Here is a 24,957-nt window from a genome sequence, read left to right as displayed (position 1 = left end):
CCCTTGAATCTGAGAGACAACGGTGGTTGCAGAGGAGAAAGCAGCTTAGGCCTTGGAGTCATACAGACTCCGGTTTAAATTTAGACCCTGTCACTTGTTAGCTGGGTTCTTAGACAAATCACCTAGGCCCCTTAGACTTCATAAAACAGGCGTAGTACTACCCATCTTTCAGGGTTAGTTTAAAAGTTAAACAAGATGAAGTATAGAAGCACCTGGCATAGTGCTTGACACTTAGTAAGTTCTGTCTGTGGCAATTATGAATACTGTTTATTATTTTATTATTATTACTGGTGGTGGTGCTATTAGAAAAGCCCAGTTGCACCAGGGAGTGAAGTCTTTGTCTAGACTGTAGGGCCTGACCTAGGAAGTGACCTAAAAGCGGGGGTCAGAGGCCAGGCCTAGAGGAAGGAGAGACATGGACCTCCTGGTGAAAGGCCGCAGGGGTGGGCTAGCAATCTAGCACAAGGCAAATGGCCACCAGGTCCCCGCATGTGAGGCCTTATTGGACCAGGCCTGAGACAGGGACTGAACGTCCATCTGCACCTAAACCTGTGCTCTGTCCAGGCCTGAGAGGGATGCAGAGCCTTAGGATGGGCTCGGCCTAGCAGGAGCTCGGTGTGGACACAACCTTGCCTCTGGGGAGACTCCGTGCAGGGCACCTGGAAAGCGTGGTGAGGCTGGCAGACACCGTTGCCTCCTACTGCTTGACAAGGCCCCTGCTGAGCCAGCTCGATGCTGCGCACCCCACAGTCTCCTTTCCAGACCTCTGAGACAAGCTCTCCTGGATACCATTTCCTTTGCAGCCATTGCCAGTGGACACAGCTCTTTCTCACAGATCCATTATCCCCTGTGAGGGCCAGGAAGACTCCCTGCACATTCCCCCTCCTGCATCCTGCCCATCGCTCCTCCCCCACCATGAAAGATGCTCAGGGACGGGGGCTCACGTCATCATCCCCTGTGCTCCTCTTCATCACTGTCATCCAGAGCCTCTTGCTTACTTACCTCACGATCCCTGTTATTATTCCTCCTCCTTTTCCTCCTCTTCCTCCTTCCACCCTCCTCATCATAGACGTCATTTATTAAGATCTTCAGTTTGCCAGCTTTCTTTGAATTCCTTTATTCAGTTTTCACCATGACCCTGTTAGATAGATACTATTATGATCCCCTTCTCGGGGTTTAGGAAACTGAGGCACAGAGAGGATGAGTTACTTGCTAAGATCACACAACTAGTTAAGTGGTAGAGGTGAACTCAGACCCAGCTCTGGATGCCATCTCCTCCCACCTTCTCAGGAACTGTCTTTTTTCACTGATCTCTTTTCTTACCTCTTTACTGGATCTTCCTCTCACATCTACAAATTTGTTCAGCTATTTTTTTTTTTTCATTTCTCGCACCTCAAAAATGAAAGCCCCAGGGACTTCCCTGGCAGTCCGGTGGTTAAGACTCCACGCTTCCACTGCAGGGGGCATGGGTTCAATCCCTGGTCGGGAAACTAAGATCCCGCATGCCACGACGCAGCCAAAAAAGAAAGAAAGAAAGAAAGAAAGCCCCCTCTTCAGCTGGTATTCACCCTTTCTCCTTCCCTTCTTTTTCAAGTTTCTGGGAAGAGTCATCAGCTGTCCACGATACATATCTCCATGTTTTCCCCCTTCTGCTTCTCAACGCTCTCCACTCTGTCTTCCAAACCTATCCCTCTATGGCAGTGACCTTCTGATTCTAAATCCAGTGGACCCAACCTTGCCTCACTTTAAAGGAACGACTTGTCAGCAAATATTCAGTGAGCATTTACAGTGTACCGCACGCAATGGTAAGTTCTAGGGATAGCCCTTGATTCTTACAAACTCATGGCTAAAATCCTGGGAAGCATGCTCAATTCTTCCATCTCCTCTGCCCTCTCTATTCAGTCATTCAGCCTCCAGATCTGTGGTTCTCCCGTTTAAAAATGCCTTCCTTGGATTATTTCAGCAGCTTCCTATCTCCCTGCATCCAATCAGGCCTCCCTCCAATCCATTCTCCACACCTGTATCCAAAAGAATCATCCTAAAGTGTCCATCTGGTTGGTTCATTCTCCTGCTTAATGGGTTCCCGTTGTCCAAATGCAGCAGTTCTCAGAGTGCTTTCTCCTTTCCAGTAGCATCAGTATCACCTGGAAACTTGTCAGAAATGCATTTTGGGACTCCACCTTAGGCTGTGAATGAGAAACTCTGGGGGTGGGCCCAGCAGTCTGTTTAATGAGCCCTCCAGGTGATTTGGATACAGGCTCAAGTATGAGAACCACTGGCCTGCGGGGTAAAATTCCAATTCCATAGCATAGCGCTCCATGCTCTGGGCCCTCCAACCCCTTCCTTGTCCTGACCGCTCCTTCTTGCACCCAAAATTACTCTCCACTCTGCCCATACCAAAGTCTATGCCCATTTCACACCTCCATGTTTTATCTGCTTCCCCTCCCAAGGCTGTATTAGATGCTCCTCTTCTGAGCTCCCAAGACACTCATCACTCTGTTATGCATAAGGGTTCTCTTATCCATCAACTCTTATAAGCCCCTGGAGGGCAGGGACTGTCCTGTTTATCTCTGTAAGCCCATCACTGCCTGCAGTGTTGTGTTTGAGACAGAGTTGGCATGTGTAAACGAATAAATAAATGTGGACACTGAGACCCAGAGGAAGGCAGGAACTTGTGGCAGAGTCAGGATTCCAACCCAGATCTTCTGACTCTCAGTGGGGGCTCTTTCCTCGCAAGTAGGCCGCCTCCCTCCTCTGTTGCCCCAGAGATCATTCTTTTAGATTCGGACCCTTGCGTCCTTTTGCTCCCCTCTTGCCTCTCCTGGGCACCTCTCTCCTCTTAGCCATGTTTGATCTTCTTTCTGAGGTTCCGAGATCATTCTCCTTGATAGAAAAAAGTGAAAACTGAACAGTCCCTGGCCTCTGCCTCGTTCAGTTGTCTGTTGATATCACACAGCCGGCCCCAAACCAACTCCTCTTTTTGTTCATTGCTTTTTCCAAATATAGCTTTCAAAAAGGTTTTTGACCCTCTCCTCATAGCATGCATCAAAATAAATTCCAAATGGACTAAAAAGTAAAATATAAAAATACAGCCAAAGGAAGAAAGTAGAATAGAAATCACAGCCCTAGAGGGAAGAGAACTTTCAAGGGACAGAAGTGCTAGGAAAAGTCAGATTTGATAGTATATGAACACTTTAAACAACAACCAAAAAAGACTGGATACCACAAAACTTTGAAAAGTATGTTTAGGAAATATGACAAATGGTTATCATCATGAAAGTTGACAGGAAAGCCATTAGGACCCCAGCAGTTTATGAGCAGGAGACTGAACCGATCACACAGAAGGCAATATAACTAGTAAACAACAGAAATATGTTTAACCTTCCTGGCAGTCAGAAAATTCACGTGAAGGTGACAGGATGCCAGTTATCACCTGTCATGTCTTCAGAGAATGTGTTTAAATTATAATACGTGATTCTGGCCAGAGTGCAGTGACAGGTGCTCTCAAAGGCTACTAGTCAGAGTGTAACTGGGGACAAGCTTTTTGGAAAGGAAATGACACTTGGCACCAGGAGCCATCACCCAAGGGAAGGAAAAATCTGCCTACAAAGATTTTTATTATAGTGTTATTTATAATGGCCAAACTCAAATATAACCTAAGGGGTTTATTATGAAAAGTATGATTCAACTAGCATACGGAGTATAAAGGAGCAGCCCAGTGACCCTGCAGAGGCTGCAGGCACCTGGACCAGCCAGCACAGCCGCTCCCACTCTTGCTCCTTTGGCGGGGGTGGGGCCGCTGAAACAGCACTGGATTCAGTACCAGGAACGGATGCCTCTGCCTCAGGCCCCATCTCTGAGTTTCATTTTCCTCTTCTGTACAATGGGGATGGTGAAAGCTTCTAGGGGTGGCTCCCAGATACACTGCTGCAAGGAGCCGCTGGGACAGTGCACTGACAGCCCCTGGCACACTGTGCTCACTGCAGTGGCGAGCACCTGCTGAGAAGATCAGTGCTTGCCTTGCTGAGCCCCTCTTCAGGGCTCAGAGGGAAATGCCCACCCCAGTCACATCCTCCCCTGCTAGACCATCCCCAGGTACTGGAGACCTCAGAATTTCTTGCCCCAGCAGTGCCAAGTCCACTTCTGTCCTCTTGAGGGTAGAACACACCTCCCTGTGCACACTCCAAAGTCCAAGGAGGGATGTTTGCAGAGCCTGTAAGACGAACTTGGATGTCTAAGCTGGGCAGTCCGCACACGTGTGCACTTCCCACAGCGTGAAATGGGACCAGGGTGGGAAGGGAAGGGGAGGGCAGCCTGGGGCTAGCTCTCCCTACACCATGGGCCAGCACGGGTCTCCGGGAGTCAGAATTCTCAATTCAAACCTGGCCTTCCAGATCGTTTTTCGGGGGAGGATAGAATATATTTAACAGCTTGATACTGTGATTAGTCACTGTCACATATTTGGAATCTAAAACTTAGACATGTGGTATGTGGACATCCATTTGTAATTTTGTCCCTAGCCCCACAAATCTTAGGGGTTTGAGCCTTGACGGACATGGTGGCAATGGCTGGAGGTGAGGCTGGGTAGACAGGGGACAGACGGTGAAGGGTCTTGTCAGCCAAAGTCACATCAAGGAGCTTGGACTTTGTCCTGTGGACTAACAATAGCAGAAGCTAACGAGCTGCCTTTGTGCCAAACGTGATGTGTGTGACTTGTAACCGTCACGGCACAGAAACACTATGAAGAAGGAGCTAGTCTGATTTCCCATATTCTTAGATGATGATAATGAGACTTTGAAAGGGTGAAGAACTTTCTGAGGGATACAGAGTTAGTAGTTAGGGTTCAAAAGCAGACCCACAGAATTACTGGGACAGCCCAATCCGCAAGCAGGGGTGGGCTGAGGAAGGTGGGAAGGAGGCAGTTGCGGGATGGGTCTGCACAGGAGCCACAGACCTGGTGTTGCTAGGTTCTTGGAGACCTGGGAGAGGGAACCATCAAGGGAGAGTGAGCATTCAAGTCGGAGTCATTGTGGAGGAATGGTGGTCGCTGGATCCCTTGGGGGAAATGGATTAGATAGGAAGACAAACTTTTCAGGGCCTTGGTTTCTGTAAGAGGGGATTAGACCAGATGTTCTTTCTTGTTTTGTTTTTTGGGGGTTTTTTTTTTGCTTTTTTATTGGAGTATAGTTGATTTACAGTGTTGTGTTAGTTTCTGCTGTACAGCAAAGTGAATCAGTTATACATATACATATATCCACTCTATTTTGGATTCTTTTCCCATATAGGTGATTACAGAGTATTGAGTAGAGTTCCCTGTGCTATACAGTAGGTCCTTATTAGTTATCTATTTTATATACAGTAGTATGTATATGTCAATCCCAGTCTCCCAATTTACCCCTCCCCCGAAAGCAATTTTTTAAATTAATTTATTTTATTTTATTTATTTTTGGCTGCATTGGGTCTTCGTTGCTCTGCATGGGCTTTCTCGAGTTGCAGCGAGCTGGGGGCTACTCTTCATTGCGGTGCGCGGGCCTCTCATTGCGGTGGCTTCTCTTGTTACAGAGCACGGGCTCTAGGCATGCCGTCTTCAGTAGTTGTGGCTCACGGGCTCTAGAGCGCAGGCTCAGTAGTTGTGGCGCACAGGCTTAGTTGCTCCATGGCACGTGGGAGTCTTCCGGGACCAGGGCTCGAACCCTTGTCCCCTGCATTGGCAGGTGGATTCTTAACCACGGCACCACCAGGGAAGCCCCGAAAGCAAATTTTTTTTTTTTTGCGGTACAAGGGCCTCTCACTGTTGCGGCCTCTCCCGTTGCGGAGCACAGGCTCCGGACGCGCAGGCTCAGCGGCCATGGCTCACGGGCTCAGCTGCTCCGTGGCATGTGGGATCTTCCCGGACCGGGGCACGAACCCGTGTCCCCTGCATCAGCAGGCGGACTCTCAACCACTGCGCCACCAGGGAAGCCCCCGAAAGCAAATTTTTTTAAGTTAATTTTTACTGGAGTATAGTTGCTTTATAATGTTGTGTACAGCAAAGTGAATCAGCTATATTCCCTCTTTTTTGGATTTCCTTCCCATTTAGTTCACCAGAGAGAATTGAGTAGAGTTCCCTGTGCTGTACAGTAGGTTCTCATTAGTTGTCTATTTTATACATAGTATCAATAGTGTATATATGTCAATGTCAACCTCCCAATTCATCCCCCCCACCCCCCGCCCAGACCAGATGTTCTTAAAGGTCTCTTTTTGTATGATGGTAATCAATGTTTTGAGGGTTATTTGTTGTCTGAAATATTATAGAATATATTTGTACAGAAAGTAAATAGCTTATATATAACAGAGACTCATGTATTTGTTGATTGGTTAATCCAGGTTAATCATTAGTTCTGAAATATTTTGTACATCTGTAAATAGCTCTCTTTTCAAGCTCTACTTCATTTTACTTATAGTTTCCTTAGTATGTCACCTTGCTCTTCCTCCCATTTTAAGTTTTATGCATGTGAACGTTTTGGGGTATGTCTTCTATGTATATATTTTACACAAGTATAGCAGATGTTTTAAACCTCTTTTTGGCTCTTTCTCATATCATAATAATTATACCGTGTATTGAGATATTTGTACACAGCCCTGTCTTTCCTCCTGGGTTATAAACTCCTTTTGAGTAAGGAAAAAAAAAAAAAAAAAGACCAGCACTCTTAATGATCCTGACAAGCTGTCTCAGTGGTTGGTGGAAAGCCTCTGAAGATTTTAGCCCTGAGAGTGTCAAGATCAGATTTATGCGGAATTGAAGGAAGGCACGATGGAGGCAAGGAGGTCTGGTGGCTCCTGGAGTGACCCCAGTGAGCTGGTGACCTGTCCTCAGGCAGTAGCAGCGAGGAGGGGTGGTGGTGTAGGCAGGAGTGACCACACCTGCCCTTACTCCTGGCTGCAGAAAGCCAGCCACGGTCAGGCTCTCCACTCCCAGACCTCTCATCTTGGCATGCAGACTGCTTCTCTCCCCACAGAGAAGGAGGAAGAGGCTGCAGGAGAAGCAGCCTGCAAGGGCGTAGGCAAGCACTGTGGGAGCCTGGCTGGGCAGGTACTTCTTCCCAGATGCTTTCCCCCGTTGCTCCTGGCTGTTCTGACAAGAGCAGAACGAGTTGCATCTGCAGGAGACCAGCGGCTCCACGCAGATGAGCTGGGTCCAGGCTGGACTGAGGCAGGGACATTCCGGGAGGAGCCATTCAACCAAGCATGCGGCCCACAGGCGGCCTTGACGAGAGGTTTGGCCATTCCAGGCCAGCGTCATTGGCTGGCTTTATAGGCCTCTGTGCTGTGTCCTGTGGGTCAGGGAAACGAGATGTGAGAGGCCTTGGGCCGTTTGGATAGGCCTTCTGGAACAGGGCTGTGTTCGGGTGGCAGGCTTGGCAGTGTCACCCAGCAGTAGGAAGGCCTCCAACATCCACTGCCCTCCTGCAGGGCACCCAAGGACAAAGCTGGCCCCCGTCTGAGTGTGTGTATGGTCTGTGAACTGGCCTGTGCGTGGCCTCTAACATTGCTGCCCACACCCTCTGCTTCACTCTTGGCTTCTGTGACGCTCAGAATCATAACAGACAAGATTTACTGAGCCCTCGCCATGTGGCAGACATGGGGCCGGATGCTGTAAAATGCACAGCACTCCATTTAATCGTCACGGCTGTCTGGGAAGTGGGCTTGACGTCCCCGTTATGCGCGAGGAACTTGAGGCCTGAAGAAGTCCTGTGACACGCCCTGGTTGCACAGATGCGGAATCTGGATGTGGACGTGGGTTTCCCAGACTCCGAGGCCCACAGTCTCCCGTGGTATCACACCCTCCCTGCGTCGCCTCATCGCTCTTACTGTTGGTTCTCAGTCTCCTCCGCAGGCTCCGCTGCTCCCACCGACCCCTTCAGTGTTGGTGTCTATAAGGTTCTCCTCTCTTCTTGCCCCACCCAGAGATTCTCAATCTCAAGTCGCCAAATGCCCTCGCTTCTAGGGACCCTGCTCCCTTTGGCAGTGGTGTGTGGCGTGTTGTGTGTGTGTACCTGTGTATGATTTTTCTGAGACGGGGAGCCATGGCTTTTATTTGAGAGACAGGCTGCAGTCGTGTTTACTTGGTATTCGTCTGACACAGTGATGCCCCAGCCAGATCCTGGTCTTCCTGTTCCTCCTTTCCCTGGGATTCCTGAGGAGGCCCTGCACCAGGACAGTGACAGGTGGGAAAAATAAAATAGCGGTGCCGGGTCCCAGTGCCCTAATGCAGGCTCTCTGAGACTTGAGTCCCAAGCATAAGACTCGTTCCCACCCCGTCCCAATCTTGCTCTCTGCCCAAAGGCAGTAGGAGCTTCAGCGCTCTTAGAACAGGTGAGCAGAGCAGGGACTGGAATGCCGGGCCTGCTCCAGGGAGGCAAGCTCTGCCTTGGCGTACCCGCCGCTGCCTGGGCACAAGGAGCCAGAAGGAGCTGTATGTGTACCTGTGACTTTGCATTTCCTACTAGTAAACGTGACACACGTATCCTCAAATCCAAGAAGTCACATGAGTTCTTTCTCCTCCTGGGAAAGAGTAAAGATGGGAAGAGAGGCAGAAGCCTCCCCTCCACCCTGGTGCGTTTGTCAGCTTCTCAAAGGGGCTTGAGATCGTAAGCTAATTTCCTACCGTTTCACATGGTGGTTACATATGGGACTCTTAAGCACATGGGATAAGCCAAGAGGTGTTGTCTCAAAGAGGGAATCTCGTGTCACAGAAAGACTCAGGCTCTGAAGTTGAATCCAGCTCAGATTCTCCCCAGCTGTGTGTGCCTCGGGGCAAGGCCCCTCGCCTCTCTGAGCCTCAGTCCCCTCTGTGAAACAGGATGCAGGGCACCAACCGGAGTGACCCCTAACTCACCTCAGCGCTTCTGGCGGGTAGAAGGGAGGCCCCATCCATCCTTGACTAGCCCCCCAGACCTCCCGAGGTGGGAACAGCAGTGCTGATAATAAATGGTGTGGCAGAAAGAACACCCATCCTGGCATCACGACGTTGGGTTTGCATCTTGGTACAGACTCTTACGTGACCTTGAACCCATGGCTTCATCTTGGGTCCCGTACCTGTGAAGTGGGTGAAAGTTGAAGAGATAAATAATATCTATGAAAACCAGCCTGTAGCCTCCACACCCCCAGCTGTGCCATTACTGCCTCTCCCTCCCTTCCCGAGCAGCCCCTGCCCTTCCTCCTCTTTAGGGGTATGTGGGCAGGCGTGGGCAGGGACCCGGGGTTGTAGGGTGCGGGGAGGATGTTGGGGCCTGCTGGGCTCTGGAGAAGGGACGGGGGCTGTGCTTTGCTCAGCACAGGCTGGTACCTGCCATTCCTTTGAGTACACATCTGATCCTCCCAGGAGGGGCTTCTCCCCAGTTCTGCATAAGATCTTGGCCATTTCTCCACCGTTCCCTTTCCTGCTGGGTCTCACTGTCCCGACCTTTACCCCCTTACACACACACTTCTGGACACAGAGGGAGGCACAGGAGGAAGCCGGTCTGGGGTCTGCTGTCCCATCTCACTGGGGCTGAGACCCAGCGAAGTTGGCCCTAAAGGCCCATCCTTTGAGCTGACGCTTGGAGGACGGATAGAATTTGCCCGAGAGAGAGGTGTTGCCAGAGATGGGGAGACGTGAGGAGGGGGTGGCTGGAGCAGACAGTCCATTGAAGGCCGCAGAAGACAAGCCTGAAGAGATGCTGAGGGCAGTGGAGGAGCCGGGATGGACTTCATGTCCCCTTACACACCCGCGCCCGGTGCTGCACTGCTGGGCCACAGAAGTGAATCAGATGTGAGCCCCTGCCCTGGGGCTAATGGCGGTGGTGATAGGAGCTGACCAGTGACTGTGAGCTGGGCACTCAGCCTGAATTATCTCATTGAGTTCTCACAACACAAGATAAATACCCTTAGTATCCCTGGTTTATCCATAGGGAAATGATAGTTTTCTTGCCCAAGGCCTCCACACAGTTGAGTGACCAGAGCTGAGTTTGGATCTGGGCGCAAGGATCTTCTGTCTTAGTCAGCTCATGTTGCTATAACAAAATACCACAGACTGGGTGGCTTATAAACAACAGACATTTGTTTTTCACAGCTCTGGAGGCTGGAAGTCCAGGATCATGGCACTGGCAGACTTGGTGTTTGGTGAGGGCTTCCTGGTTCATAAATCATTATGTCCTCACTCGGTGGAAGGAGCGAGGGATCTCTTGGGCCTCTTTTGTAAGGGCGCTGATCCCATTCTTGAGGGCTTCACCCTCAGGACCTAATCACTTCTCAAAGGCCCACCTCCTAATACCATCACCTTGGGCATTAGGTGTTCAACGTAAATGAATTGGGGGGCGGGGATGGGCCACAAACTTTCAAAGCATAGCAGATCTTTTTTTATATAAATTTATTTTATTTATTTATTTTTGGCTGCGTTGGGTCTTCATTGTCGTGCACGGGCTTTCTCTGGTTGCGGTGAGCAGGGGCTACTCTGTGTTGCAGTGCGTGGGCTTCTCACTGCGGTGGCTTCTCCTGTTGCAGAGCATGGGCTCTAGACATGCAGGCTTTAGTAGTTGCGGCACGCAGCCTCAGTAGTTGTGGCTCATGGACTCCAGAGCGCAGGCTCAGTAGTTGTGGCGCACGGGCTTAGTTGCTCTGCAGCATGTGGGATCTTCCCGGACCAGGGCTCAAACCCGTGTCCCCTGCATTGGCAGGAGGATTCTCAACCACTGTGCCACCAGGGAAGCCCCTGTAGCAGATCTTAACTCCATATTTTATCACTTCCCAAAGGTTAGAGGTCATTTCTACCTTGGGGTGAAGGTATTCGGGAAAGACATGAGAATGGAGAGGATGCCGAGTCTTAAGAAACAAGTAGGGTGGATCAGGTGGGTGGAGGCGGGGAGACCATTAGAGACAGAAGGAGCAGCATCAGCAAAGGAATGGAGGCACGAATCAGCAGATGCGGACTTAAGATGGGCTGAAATGAAAACTGGAGCAGCAGGCAGGGTTACTGGCTAAAAAACTCTGATCTCCTGTGGGCAGTGGTGATGTGATCCAGTTTGTATATAGAAAGATCATTCTGGCAGAGAGCAGAAAGTGGTTTGGGACGTAGAGGTGGCCCATTCTGGGCACTCATTTTGGGTGAATGGAACTCAACAATTATTTTGTACTTTTCCAGTCACTCTTCTGGGCTCTGGGGGCGGTTAGTGGCCAACAAGACAGACACTGGACATGGCCTCATTATAATAGTCCATTTGAAAGATGGTGAGACCTGGACTTTAGGTGGTAGCAGTGGGCTTGGGAAGAAAGGATGGATCTGTGGGATTCTATAGAAAATAGAATCGAAATGACCCAGATGACCAGTAGGACAGAACGGGCTGGAGAGATGAAGAGGGATGCAAAGTCGATTCCCAGGCTTCTGGTTTGGAAGAAGGAGTGGACAGCAGAGGTTGGGGAACCAGAAACAACTGAGATGTCCAGCAACAGAGGGGTTGCTTACATAGGCTATGGGACATCCCTGGGACATCTCTCCAGCCCACAGGGTTGGTTTGTGACTTTCTCCAGCAGTACTCAGGAGCCCAGTTGTAAGGGTGGGAAAGGTGGATGTATGGCTTGATACAAGTTCATGGTTCCCCTGGGCTAGGACAATAGAATGGCAAGGGGCAGGGAGTTGAGTGTGTTCACGAGAGAGTGGCTGAAGCGATATACTCAAGGGACTAGACCAGGGAGGGCTCGTGTACTGAACAGAAAGGCAGGGCTGGGAACTAGAGGAAGGGAGAGAGGTAGAAGGAGAGGAATTTGTGGCCCTGGAGTGGACCCTGGGGTGTCAGGTTTGTTTCAGAGCTGATGCCTTTCCAATCCGGTACTGAGCTCCCTCAGGGAAGAATCATCGCATTCTGCGATTAAAGAACCGAAGCTTAGAGAGCTTGTCGCCTGCCCAGAGTCACCCAGCTCCATCGGTGGCAGAGCTGGGGTTGGAGTGTTTTTTCTGCTCTGCCATACTAGCTCACATTCTGTCTTTATTTTTCAGGCTCACTTTAGAACAGTTGACTGAGAGCGAGGAAATTCAGCAGAAGGGAAAGGAGGCGAGCCCAGCAGAGCAGATAGGAGAGAGAGGGCAGGCTCCTCCTGGGCCCCTCAGTAGCGGCGAAGGGGAGGGGTACTGCTGGGCCGTTGGGTCTTCCTCGTGGCCCAAGACCCCCCCCCCCGCCCAAGGTCAGAGCAGCACAGCCCTGTGCCCCGCCCTGCAGCTCACTTGGTATCCTCCATCCACACTGGCCCCACTGTGTGCTTGCTGTGCCCTACCATGTACCTTGTCTCTGCCACACATCCTGTGTCCCCAGCACCCACCAGGTCGTCCGTCCTCCAGCCGTGTTTGTTCCCCATGCCCCAGGCTCCCTGTATATACCTTACGCCCCCCACCTTGTTTCTCATTAGCCTGTACACACTTTGGGTCCCCACCACTCACCCAGTCCCATCACAAGCTGTGTGCCCGCTCATGCCCACTTGTGCTGTGTCTACAGAGCGCGTCAGATGGCTTCTGGAAATCTGTGGCCACTCGGGTGCCCAAGGAACCCCCTGAGATTCGCATCCTCAACCCATATTTCATCCAGGAAGCCGCCTTCACCCTCATCGGACTGCCTTTCAACAACGGCCTCATGGGCCGCGGGGTGAGATGTCTGGATCCTGGGAGAGGGAGAAGGGGACCTGGGCCAGAGGTGCCTTGGGAAGGAAGGACAGGGCGGCAGGGTGGGGACAGAGGATTCAGTTCTCAGGAGCAGAGCTCAGCTCTGGAGAGCTTCGCTGAGGGTCTCCGCCTCACTCGGAACCCCCTTCCCCTCCATCCAGAACATCCCGACCCTCGGCAGTGTGGCAGTGACCATGGCACTACACGGCTGTGATGAGGTGGCAGTTGCAGGCTTCGGCTACGACATGAGCACACCCAATGCACCCCTGCACTACTACGAGACCGTGCGCATGGCAGCCATCAAAGAGGTGCAGGGCTGGGCGGGGGGCAGTCCCTGGGCAGGACGAGGGAGGGGTAAGTGTCAGCAGGAAGGACAGCCTCCGACTGCGTGTGTACAAACGAATGGTCAAGGGACGCGCCAGCTTCGGGTCTGGCTGCTCAGAGCTCCCTGGAAGACATCCATCCCTGCCCGCAGGCCTCTGCCCACCAAGCGTCCTTCTCCCTGAACTTCCCCTCCCTGGCCCTCTCCTTGTCCTGGTCCATCCAGCCCCTGCCTCCTCCTTGCTGCTCCCCAGCCACCACATGCCCATCTTGGAGCAAGCTCACAGCCCTCCTCTCTGCTTCGATTCTCCTCTTCCCTCAGAGGACCTCCTCACCCCCTCCAACAACCCACAGACGTTACCTCTCCGTGCCAGGATGCCCCCATACCTCCTCCACCCTTCCCCATGGCCAAGCACTAAAGCTTTCTAGCACCCAGAGTTGCTTCCCGGGTGATTCATATGTTCAGGTACCTTAAGTTCTCCCAGTCAGCTAGCCTCTCCTGGCACCTCTCCCTTCACAGCAAGAGCCCATGTGGAAAATCCAAACGCCTCTTATAGCACCCTTCGCTTCTACCACTCATCTCCCGCTGCTCCCAGCCTGGACCCTGGGCATCTGGAGCTTGTGCTTTGAGCAGCTTCTCTACTCCTGCATCTGGGTGGCGAGGGCTGTTAGTGTCAGTCTCCAGGAGTCCGAGCAGACTCACGGTTCAGCCAGCGCCCGTCCCTGCTCATCAGTCTCTCACATGCCCGCCTCCAACCCCGCTGCACTGTTCAGGCCCTATTCTCCCCAAAGCTCCCTCCCTCCTCCCTCCCTCCCTCCTCCACCCCCTCCTCCGTGAGAAAACTGGAGAAAACTGTAGCCCCAGGGGTGCTCTGCCCCTTCGCCCTCCTCACTCCCACTCACCCTTCGCCCCTCGCAGCCTGGCTTCCCCCTTCACCTGACATGCCTCCCACCAAGTTCACCAGTGACTCAAGGCTGCTGAGCCCAAGGGACACGCATCAGTCAGTCCCGTCTTTTCTGATCGCTCTGAAACACTTTCTGTGTTGACCGGCCCTTCCTGAGACGCTCTCCTGCTTAGACTCTTGAGTCGGTCATTTCAGTGCTCCTCCTGTTTCCCTCGCCAAGGATCTCTCATTCCCTTCCTCCGTGTCCTGGATTTCGGTGCATCCCTTAAGAGTCAGCATTAGCTAGGGCTCCATCCTAGAAGTCTTCTCTTCTCACTCCACATGTTTCCCAGGAGATTCACATCCCCATCCTTGGCTTCCGTTCCCATCCATATTGTCTTAGGCTTTTTGGGTTCATTCAGTCGGGCTCGAGTAATTTCGAGTTATTTCAAGGAAATAAGAGAGACTTGGGAATCTCTTGAGAAGCCAGAAATAGCCTTACAGCTGGGCCTCCTGTTGCCTGGAATGGGGTTCAGGAGTGGAAATCTCATCTTGGGTCCAGGAGAGCCCCTGACCTGTCTCAGCCCCTCAGCAGTGGCTCCAGCCCTGCCTCATTTTCACCAGGACCCTGGTGGTCTCTCTGTCTCTGCCTCTCTTCACATATCTTCCTGCTGCTTCATCCCCTGCCAGCACCCACTGCAAACTGCTCTCACTGCTTTTACCTGCCCCCTGGCTTCTGTTTACTCCTATGTTTGGTCTCTTGCATATTCCTTTTATATATACTTTATGTAAAAGTTTTAGGCAGGAGGTGAGAGGCCGCAGACGTAGGCAGTAGCCGGATCACGAAGGGCTTTCTCTGCCACGGTAAGGAGCGTGGACTTTGCTCTGAAGGCAGGAGGGAGCTATGGACCAGTTTTAGGCTGTAGATTAGCATGTAGTCGGGTCAGTGTGGCTGCAGCGTGACCTAGAGGGTTCCAGGCAAGAACAGAAACCAGTTGGGACACTGTCTCAGCAGTCTAGGCAAGAGATGAAGGATCCTGCACTGGAACTGTTCAGTGCTGATGGGAAGACAGAGGTAAGAAACGGTTAGGATTTTCAATCAGCAAGGCCTGGAGGTGGCCTCCATGCAGGAATGAGGTGGAAGGACACCACCTTCCCTGAGGTGCCCTAGTGGAGGCTGTTCCCTTTCTGCCACCTGCCACATCTCAGTTGTCAGGCCATTGCCCCCGCCCCCCTTCCTCATCCTGTAGAACCGTCTGGCTCTGAGGCTCACGGCATCTGCTGCACCACCTCCATGTGGAGTGCTGAGTGCTGGCGATGAAATCAAATGGCCTGGGTTCAGAGCCTGGCTCTGTATCTTCCTTTTCTTATCAATACAAGGGGTAATGTTAGGTCTGGGAAAGAGTCGCTGTGATAATGTATAGAAGAGGCCTGGCCATGATAAGTGCCCATACGTGTTAGCCACTGCTATTAATATTAATTTTTTCACCCCTACTTACTCTTGTTACCTCTCAGCACCCTAGGGAAGTCACTGAAATGCTGTTGCTTGGATGTAGGGTCCCTGTTGTCACATCAGGGTGTCTTCAGAAGGCAAGTGGACCATTCCGTGCCCTGGCCCCAGCGTTGCTTCACCTCCACCCGACTGGTCAGTCCATTCTCCAGGCCCAGTGAGCGTCTGGGGATGTGAGGACAGTGGGCCGAGGACCGAATGCCGGCGGGCTATGTGAGGGGTGTCAGAGGCGTTCATAAAGGAGGAGAGGACTTCCCTGGCGGTCCAGTGGTTAAGACTCCACACTTCCAAAGAAGGGGGCGCTGGTTTGATCCCTGGTCGGGGAACTAAGATCCCACATGCTGCGCAGCGCACCCAAAAAATTAAAACAAAAAACATAAAGGAGGAGAGAGAGTAGAGAAGGGTTAGAAGTTGCAGGTTTGGGGAATTCTCTGGCGGTCCAGCAGTTAGGACTCTGCGCTTTCACTGCTGACTAATATCCTGTAAGCTGTGTGGCGTGGCCAAAAAAAAAGAAGATGCAGGGTCGTGGAGACCAAAGGAGGGAGTGCCTACAATGTCCAGCACTGCAAGGAAGTCCCGGGAGATGTGTGCTGAGAAGTGGCCGTCAGATGTACCAGCCCCGAGTGACTGGGCAGTAGCCAGAGAGTGAAGTGGGCTCACACAGGAGTCTGCCATGGGAGGGAAATCTGGGCTGGAAATGAGGGTCTGTGGGTCGTGAGCACAGCTGCTTGTTCAGATACAGGGGAGGCACGGATGAGGTTTCCCAGGGAGATGACAGAGGAGGACGTGCGATGGTCAGGGGGCACAGAGATAAAGATGGGAAAAGAGCTGTGAGAAGGCAGGCTCCTCTGCGAACATGGTCTCTGCAGCCAGAGTCAGGGGTCCTGGTGAGACTCCCAGAATCCTGCCGCAGCCCGGGGACAATGCAGGCGGCGTAGAGAGGAGAGCACTGCAGGCTCCTGTGCTGTGTGCGCCGGGGAGAGATTGGGAAAAGAGCGCCAGAGAGGCGGTGTTGCCCGGTCCAGGAGAGAGATGCATCCAGGCAGACTTTTTTGTTTACTCTGTTATCACGAACTTTGTTAAACACCTTCGAAGTATAGAGAGTAAAATACTGCACTCCCACGTACCGTCACTCCCTCCCCCAGGTATCAGCATGTGGCCAGTGTTGCTCAATCTGCTCTTCCTCCCGTGCCTCCCCTCCCGGCTGGTTATTGGGAAAGAAGTCTCAGACATCGTATCATTCCAGCCATAAACGTTTCAGTAAATTTCTCTAAAAGATAAGGATGATTTTTTTCAATATTATACCATTATCGCACCTGGAAATTTAACAGTAATTCCTTGATATCATCAGATATCCAGTCCTCTGCTGACCTTTCAACCCTCAGGGACTCCCAGTGGGTGTTCTTGAAACTGACCCATCAGATTGGTTACTTCTTCCTGGGGAGTGATGCAGCCATGGGTTAAGTAAAGAGGTGTATGAGTTTCTGTGCTCGCTTGGATCCTGGCCCTGCCATTCTTCCATGCCTGCATTTTCTTACCTGGAAAGTCTAATTTCATTCAACACATGTGTACTGAGCACCTACTCTGTGCCAATCAGTCCCTGCCTTCAAAGACAGACAGTGAGCCAGATGTTTGAATCTTCAAGGAATGAGGGTGAGTCACCGGGTGGTGTGCGACAAGGACGGGCAGTTTGCAGACGGCTGAGGGTAATGCCAGGAGTCAAAGGAGCCAGAGGTTCGAGGGAGCGCACAGGGACAGCTGTGTAGATGCAGCAGCAAAGAGTGAGGAAGAGCCTGCCACCTCCAGGCGCCATGAGTGTGGGTGTGAGGGAAGAAAGAGCATGTCTGGGGGATGCTGTCCTTGGGGGCAGCCAGGTTTGTGTTTAGCACAGGAAGTTGAAGGGGGTGTTCAAAGAAGAGGAATATAGGAGATTTTGCCCAAGTTTCAGACTGAAAAGATCTGGAAGATTGGAGGAGGTTGACTGGGTCAGATAAGGACCAGATAAGAGCTGTTAAGTTCTCCACACCGGTGTATAGTGGCTGTGAACATCCTAGGATGAGCCTCAGCGCTGACGGATGCAACAGAGCGGTCAGCTGTGTCCAAACTGTGACAAGGCCATTGGCTTTCGTCGTTCCTTTATTCATTCAATCCTGTTTCATTCTTTGCGAGACTCAGTCCTCACAGCTTCCTGGTGAGAGTACTGGGGAAAGGAAAGAACCTGAGCCTGGGTGCAGTCTTCCGCAGGAAAGCCCTGGAAGGCAGCGTCTTCCCTGCAATTTTCATATTAACCGTAAGGTGAGCCTCTGGCCCCCTGGCTCCTCTGGTCTGAGAGGCGGGATTTCATCAGCTGCCCGCAGGCCTGGAGAGTGCATTGCAGCAGGCCAGAGGATGAGTAAGCGGCCCCACACGGTTCCCTTTCCAGCAGGGCCCAACCCCAGGCCTGGGCCGGACCTAAGTGACTCACATCGGCTGACCTCAGGGTGCCTAGGACCTAGGGGCCCGGAGAAGCCGCCGGGCAAGGACAGGTGGAAGGAGTGAGAACAAGGTTGGAAAGCCTACATCTCTAAGACTTGGAAGAAGTCAAGAGGCCGGGGAAAGGGGTTAGAAGGTTATTTTCTCCAGGTCCTGGGGAGGAGGGTGAGCTGTGGCACCTCTAGGGCAGACCTGCCACAGTCAGAGCATCGGAGGGTGGTGGTCGGAAGAGGGCATGGAGCCCTGGGAACCTGCGTTCTAGCAGGGCCACATCCCAGCAGCCACCTGGGCTGCCCAGCTGACCACGGCTCCATCTTTCCTTTCAGTCCTGGACACACAACATTCAGCGAGAGAAGGAGTTCCTGCGGAAGCTGGTGAAAGCGCACGTCATAACTGACCTAACCAGTGGCATCTGAGGTGGACCCAGCACGTGGCCACAGAAGTCCAGCCACCGCCACCTGCCCACTTCACTGGCCTCGGTCTGGCTCTGCCTGAGAGGTGTGGGAGCCTTCAGACCCAGAGAAGGACAGTGCCAAGTGGCCCCAGGGGTGGTGAGGCCTTGGTGGGGCAGCCAGAGTTGTGTCTGCTCAGAGCCCAGCCTCAGAGGCCAGCACTAGGCCTCACTCTCAGGCTGGGTCCTTGAAGCCAGAGGGCCAGGAGGCCACTGGCCATGCCCAGCGGGCCCAGCGTGCAGGAGGCGGACATTAGGCAGCAAGGCTGCTGCCAGAATCATTTCTCCAATCAGTGTTCGGTGTATTATCATTTTGTGAATTTGGGGTGGGGGGAGGGTAGGGATAATTTATTTTTCAATAAGGTTGGAGATGTCAAGTTGGGTCTACTGACCGTGCAGAAGACCCACCAAAGGGCCCCTCAGGCAGTGGTACCAATGGGCTCCCTGCAGAGTGGGAGTGCCAGGACTAGCCTGTGCCCTGCTCTGGGGCTACAGGGAGATGGGCAGGATCTCAGGCCAGCCCCTTCCAGCTCATGACACTGTTTGGCCTTTCTTGGGGAGCAGATGAGATAGTCCCACTCAGCAGCCCCCAGCTGTCCCACAGAGAAACGCTGGAGCCATCCTTTAAGCCAACAAGACGCCCCTGGGCTTGAGTGGAGAGAACTTCGGAGCTCGGGCGGTGAGGCCTGGCCCAACCTGATGGGAATGCCCCTCCCTCCCCAACTGCAGCCGACCCATAGGACAGTGCCCCAGGCCTGGAGTGACAACTTGGCAGCTGTTCTGGGCTTCAGCAGCGAGACTGCCAGGTCCTTGGGTTCTGCCTTTAGCCTGGACCAGAGGGAAGTGAGGCTCAAGGACCTCACCCAGGCTGTGGCAGCCATCCTGAGCAGCCATCATGGAAGCAATAAAGCTCTTCCTTGAACCTGGCCTCCTCTTGCTTTCTCTGACTTTCCTGGAAGAAACAGGAACCTGGGGCCTCAGCAAGTATGCTAAACCCAAGGGCCATCTCTCCAGCCCTCCTGGGTCCCTTTCACTTCTCATGTTAGCTACAGGACCTGGGTGGCCACCTAGGGGCCTTCTGGAGCCTCTCCTGTCCTATAGCCATCCTGCACCCTCTTTGCCTTAAGAGAGGCAGTCTAGGGGCATCAGGACATGCCCCAGAATCTACCCTGCTGCCTCCTACAGGAGCCAGAGTTCAGGGGATTGAAGCACCACCCCGTGCACAGTGCCACTGGGTCACCACAGCCCCAGCACTACAGGGACAGAGGTTCCTGCAAGCACAGGAAAGTTGCACGGCCGGGCCCCCAGCACACAGACCTAAACCGCTCCTGGCAGCTCCGCTGAGCCCTGGAAAGACACGCCCTCCCCCTTAGCACACAGGCACCTGGTCTCCCCTCAGGACCCCTCTTTCTGCACAGAACAGGAAGGCACAGCCCATCTCTAGGCCCCCTCTGGTAAACATTATTTTATTATTATTTTTAAATTTTATTTTATTATTATTATTTTTTTAAATTTTATTTATTTATTTTTGCGGTACGCGGGCCTCTCACCGTTGTGGCCTCTCCCGTTGCGGAGCACAGGCTCCGGACGCGCAGGCTCAGTGGCCATGGCTCACGGGCCCAGCCGCTCCGTGGCATGTGGGACCCCCCCGGACTGGGCCACGAACCCGTGTCCCCTGCATCAGCAGGCGGACTCTCAACCACTGCGCCACCAGGGACGCCCTATTTTATTATTATTATTTTATTTTTATTTATTTTTGTCTGAGTTGGGTCTTTGTTGCTGTGAGCGGGCTTTTCTCTAGTTGTGGCGAAGGGGGGCTACTCTTCGTTGCGGTGTGCGGGCTTCTCACTGTGGTGGCTTCTCTTGTTGCAGGGCACGGGCTCTAGGCGTGTGGGCTCAGTAGTTGTGGCTCGCGGGCTTAGCTGCTCCGCTGCATGTGGGATCTTCCCGGACCAGGGCTCGAACCCATGTCCCCTGCATTGGTCTTAACCACTGCACCACCAGGGAAGCCCCTCTGGCAAACATTAGAAATGACATCCCAACCTTACCCCCTAGAGCCCTGGAATCTGCTCTCTCCCTTCCCCAGCATTCCCAGGCAGGCCTGAGAAAGGCCAACGCACTCCTGCCCCTGAGGCCGTAGACCTGGGAGTGAGCTTCCTGCCAGAGCTGCCACGTGGCAACAGGTGGGGCTGACTGGCCCCGTCACCTCTTACCTGACATCCCAATCCAAGTGCCATTCCCTTCTGACTTCCCACGTGCCCCTTTACTGCCGCGCTTTGTGCTCAGACAGAAGCCTCCTCAGCCGAGGGGAAAGTGAGGCTCTGACTGAGGGACAGGGAGACCCAGAAACTCCCTTCGATTCTGCTGTAAACAAGCCACTATGATGCAAACTCCAATGCTTCCTGGGTCCTACGTGAATGGCGCCCCCTGGAGTTGTGCAGGGCATAGGCTGCATGCCAGCAAGCAGCAGCCCTGGCTGATAAAGCCCTGGGGCAGAACCCACCCCCCAGGGCAGCCAGCTTGGGGAGGCAGCAGAACACAGAGCTGCTCACCGCCTGGCCTCCTGTCCCACAGGGGTCCTGCCAAGCCTGGGAGAGTCTGGCTTCTAGTCCCCACGACTGCACATTAACTGCCCTCCCCAAAGCTGCGGTTCTCCACCTGGCCATACACCAGAGTCACCTGTGCAGATGTGGAAAACTGCACATGCCCATTCTGATTCAGCTCTGGGGTGAGGCCCAGACTCACGTAGTTTTAAAAGGCCCACAGGTGGTTCAGATGCACAGCCAGGGTGCAGCTGGTCCACACATGTTCCCTGAGCACTGTCAGCTTCACCCACGGCTTCCAGCTGTTAGTTGGTCAACAATTCCCAAATTACCATCTCCAGCCCAGCTCTCTTCGCTTTGCTCCAGGCTACGAACTCAGTCACTTCCTGAACATTTCCACTGGGATAATCCACAGGTCCCTCCAGCCTGGCACGTCCAACACTGAACTGATGAGCTCCTGCCCCCAACCTACCCCTCCTTCAGGAGCCCCAGCTGCCAGAATGCATCCCCTCCTCCTGGTCACCCAGGCCAAAGGCATGCCATCCTACTTCCTCACCCCATCCAGTCAGGCACCAACTGAGTTTTCAAAAAGATGTGTTCCTGAAAGAGCGCACAAGGCCCCGCATTCTCCCCACAATTCAGCTTCAGAATCCTCTCTCCCCCAGCAGCCTCCTGACTACCTCCAAACCACCCTCCCCACCACAGCCAGAGCCAGCCGCTGACATGCACGTTGGATCACGCCCTTCTCCTGCCTGAAACCCTTCAGTGGTCCCCCGTACCACTGGGATGAAGTCCAGACTCCCTATTAGGACACACAGGATCTGGCCTTTCCTTACCTCTATCCATGTTACCCATCCAACCTCCATCCCACCCACCAGCCGAACTGCCATAATTAGGCATCTGAAATACTAGCCTCCAGCTCCCACCTCAAGCCTCAGTGCAGAAGTTCCTCCGCCGGGACCCTCCCCTTCTTCAGCCCCTGGCACCCACTCCTACCAGCGCCGCTGTGCCAGGCTGAGCAGCGGTGTTTGCAGGTGTGTGTGTACTCCAAGCCCCAGGCGGCAGCGGAGAGAAGCGGCAGCGGAGGGGAGCGGCGGCGCCGCAGGAGCCGGGTCAGACCGTGAAAGCCCCAGCGCAGTCAGTGCCTCTTGGACTCAAAGAATGCAGTGGGTCTGTTGGGAGACGAAACTAGCGGTGGATCAGAGAGAGCATCTAGTGCAGAGCGGCCAGCCAGGACGGCGGGAACCCGAAGGCCGGTGGGCCAAGGCAGGGACCGGCCTGTCCCCTCCCTCTCCCGCCCTCTGCCCGGCCTCCCAACTCCCTACTCCCAGTGTCTACAAACTCTGAACACTCAGTGTCCATGCCGCTGCGCCGCCTGGGTTCTCCACTCTGTCCTGGGGGCCCTTCCCAGCATCTCCACCCCACCCCACCTCGGGGGACCTAGTGGAGCCAGGGGGACCAGATTCCAGAGGGTGGAATGGCCAGGTGAGCCCTGAAAGGTGGGGCGGGGCGGGGGGTGCTCGGGCCCCACCCCAGGATCCAGTGACGCCGGGGCTGGAATTTGACACCGGACAGCGGCGGGCATGAGGCTGCTGAGGGATGGAGTTGGGCCCAGCCCCCAGACACGGTCCACGGGCTCCACCAGCAGCAGGTCCCTCGGGTCCCAGCCCTCGCTGTGTCCCAGACCCAGAGCCCTGCACTTGCGGTAAGCCGACCTGTTTGCCCACCTCTCGTCCCAGCCCAGGGGCTAGAGGGAGCGGCCAGGGTCGTCCCCCTCCACTCCTTTCTTACATCCTCCCTCTCCTGGGCCTGCTGCTCAGCTCTCCGCCCCTCCCAGCCCCTCGCAGTCCCTCTTGTCGCTCGTTGGACTGTGCTAGCCCTGCTGGCCCGCTGTAACGTGAGGCTTCCGCTGCTGCTACAGGGCTCAGACTGGCTGCCAAGCTTTTGGCTAAAAGGGGCACTGCCAGGTGCACAGCCCTGGGCATGAGCCTTTTGAGCTGCAGGGAAAGCCCAGCACTGGTCCCAGGAAAGGTGCCTGGGAGAACACAACACAGAACCCCCGTGGTGAGTATCGGGGGCTGGTAGATGGGGAGGAAAGGCAAGGGCTGGAGGACCAAGTGGCCCCAGATTGCCGGGAGGGATACGTAGGGCCTGAGCTGCCTACGTCCCAAGAGACCTGCTCCTGGGCTCCCCCTAGTGCAGGAGGCCTTTAACCCTGCCTTGCCGGGCTTTCCCTCCATCAGTGAGAACCGTCACTAGCCTGGCTCCTCAGGCCCGTATTCCGTTAGCCGAGCACACCTGGCCCTGGAGGACCTCACCAGGGAGGACTGGCCCACAGGTATGCAGACATTCTGTGTGCTCGGGGGTCGGGGTGGAGGTGACTGCTGGGACCAAAGAGCAGGCCAGCTAGTGAGGGCTCATGAGGCTCCAGAGAGGTGTTTGGGAGTGCCAGGCAATGTGGGCTCACAAAACCTGGTGGGACTCCGAAAGCCCAGCTGGGCTCAGGAAGGATGGTTCGTGGGGGAAACTTCTAGGAGCAGGGCCAGGCTGCCAGATCCAGGGGAAACTGGAAGGGGTACAGACCTGGACCAGCTCTCAGGGTGGCTAAGCTCTCGGAGGCCAGTCTCGTGTAGAAGCAACTCCAGGGAGTTGCTGGGGCCTGAGTCTAGCTGAAGGTGGGGGAAAAGCCCACCCCCCCGTTTGAGTCCACAGGCTTGGCAAATGCTACCCCCTGGTGGCCATAGGGAGCCATGGCCCAGGCCTCACGTTCCTAGAGGGCTCATCACCCTCCACCATCTGTTGGGTGGGCAGCGCAGGCTGAAGCCTGGGCCTCGCTATCATCAGATAACTCAGGTCAACCGGCAAGCACCCTAATTTTCCCCCAGGCCACAACTTCCTCCTCTGTGGCATGGAGAGAGGGCTCTCTGTGAGCTCAAGGGTGTCCAGCTGCTCCCTTCTCCAGCCCTGCGGTACAGAGCAGGAAGGTCCCCTTCCCCGCATGGCTGCGTGGGTCTACCCTTGTGACCTTGGATAATCGCTGAGCTTCTCTGAGCCTTGTTTGCTCATCTGGAAAATGGGGATAATACCATTTACCTCATGGAGTTGTGAGGTCTGAACTCAGCTTCTCTGAGCCTTGTTTGCTCATCTGGAAAATGGGGATAATACCATTTACCTCATGGAGTTGTGAGGTCTGAAAGAGGGAACAGGTGCAAAGCACCACGAAATAGGTTCTCGATGCAGCCACTTCTCCTGGGTTGAGCCCAGCTGCCCAAGCCCCTTGTCCCTCATCTGGAGAAGCTGAAGTGGAGAGATGACCTGCTCAAAGGATAACTCATCTCTCAATGTTCCAAGCTGCCTCAAGAGGAGGGTGGGGGAACAGGTCAACTACGGCTGATGGGAGTTCCTGGTGTTGACAGAGATGGAGCCTGGACGTGGAAGCCCTTCTGTGCTGCCCCTCTGGCCCCGGCCTAGGCGGCAGGTGAGTGGTTCTCCCAGTAACTCCCGCCTGGTATCGAGGAAGGGTGGCTTGACTAGGGAGGGAGAGCAGGGCTTCCTGGGCAGGGGTCAGAAGTAGGTGGGGGAATGGTCAGGGAGGGGCCAGGAGGAAGGAGGAAGGTCAATGCCCTCCGGTGGTGATTCCTTACCCGGGCTCCCCGGGGCAGCTGATCCATTATCCTCCAACCCGAGCCCTTCCATCCGGCCCCAGCCCCTCCCTGCGCCCACCAGGGTTTCCTCCTACCCCCTGAGGCTCCACCTCGTCTCTCCGAGCAGCCTGCCCTGTGGCCTACCCTGGCCGCTCTGGCCCTGCTGAGCAGCATCGCCGAGGGCGAGGCCTCCCTGGGCCCCGCGCCCAGCAGCCCGGTCCCCCGAGAAGGCCCCGCGCCGGCCCCGGCGCCCCCCGCGGGTCCCCCGCCTGGTAGGTGAGAGGGCGAGGGCGCGGGGCGGGGCGGGCTGGCCGGGGACCCGCGCGTGACTGCGTCTCGTTCCAGGGGGCCGCGCGGCCGGTCTGTGCGGCGGAAGAGCCCGGCGGCTGCCGCCCCCGCCGCCCGCGCCCTCGCCCTCGCCCGCTGCCCCCCGAGGGCCCCGCGCTGCGCGGGCTGGGGGCC

General features: G+C 54.4%; 2 protein-coding genes across 20 annotated transcripts in view; both read left to right on the top strand.

The window, feature by feature from the left end:
- Positions 1 to 19,232, top strand: part of ST3GAL3 (ST3 beta-galactoside alpha-2,3-sialyltransferase 3) — a 227,795-nt gene extending 208,563 nt beyond the window's left edge. For 9 of the 19 annotated variants that reach the window (XM_029228265.1, XM_029228255.1, XM_029228250.1 and 6 more), the window contains 2 exons: positions 12,507 to 12,653; positions 12,832 to 18,978. In XM_029228265.1, the coding sequence (XP_029084098.1) occupies positions 12,507 to 12,653; positions 12,832 to 13,176 (492 nt within the window). In that variant the 3' untranslated portion in view covers positions 13,177 to 18,978. Of the gene's footprint in view, positions 1 to 12,506; positions 12,654 to 12,831 lie in introns of all 19 variants that reach the window. The other 10 variants (XM_029228259.1, XM_029228258.1, XM_029228261.1 and 7 more) reach the window with 8 other exon arrangements.
- A 3,202-nt stretch (positions 19,233 to 22,434) lies between these two features.
- ARTN (artemin) overlaps positions 22,435 to 24,957 on the top strand; it is a 3,382-nt gene continuing 859 nt past the window's right edge. Inside the window, exons 1-4 of the mRNA XM_029227019.1 lie at positions 22,435 to 22,556; positions 23,140 to 23,260; positions 24,578 to 24,767; positions 24,841 to 24,957. The exon at positions 24,841 to 24,957 is cut by the window's right edge and continues 1 nt beyond it. Coding sequence (XP_029082852.1) covers positions 22,435 to 22,556; positions 23,140 to 23,260; positions 24,578 to 24,767; positions 24,841 to 24,957 — 550 coding nt within the window. The remainder of the gene's footprint in view (positions 22,557 to 23,139; positions 23,261 to 24,577; positions 24,768 to 24,840) is intronic.

This window comes from Monodon monoceros, unplaced genomic scaffold (assembly GCF_005190385.1).
Source record: "Monodon monoceros isolate NGI ecotype Baffin Bay Population unplaced genomic scaffold, NGI_Narwhal_1 Super_Scaffold_18, whole genome shotgun sequence".
In the NCBI taxonomy this organism is placed as follows: Eukaryota; Metazoa; Chordata; class Mammalia; order Artiodactyla; family Monodontidae; genus Monodon; species Monodon monoceros.
The sequence above is the reverse complement of the archived record's forward strand: the minus strand, read 5'-3'. Positions and strand labels throughout refer to the sequence as shown.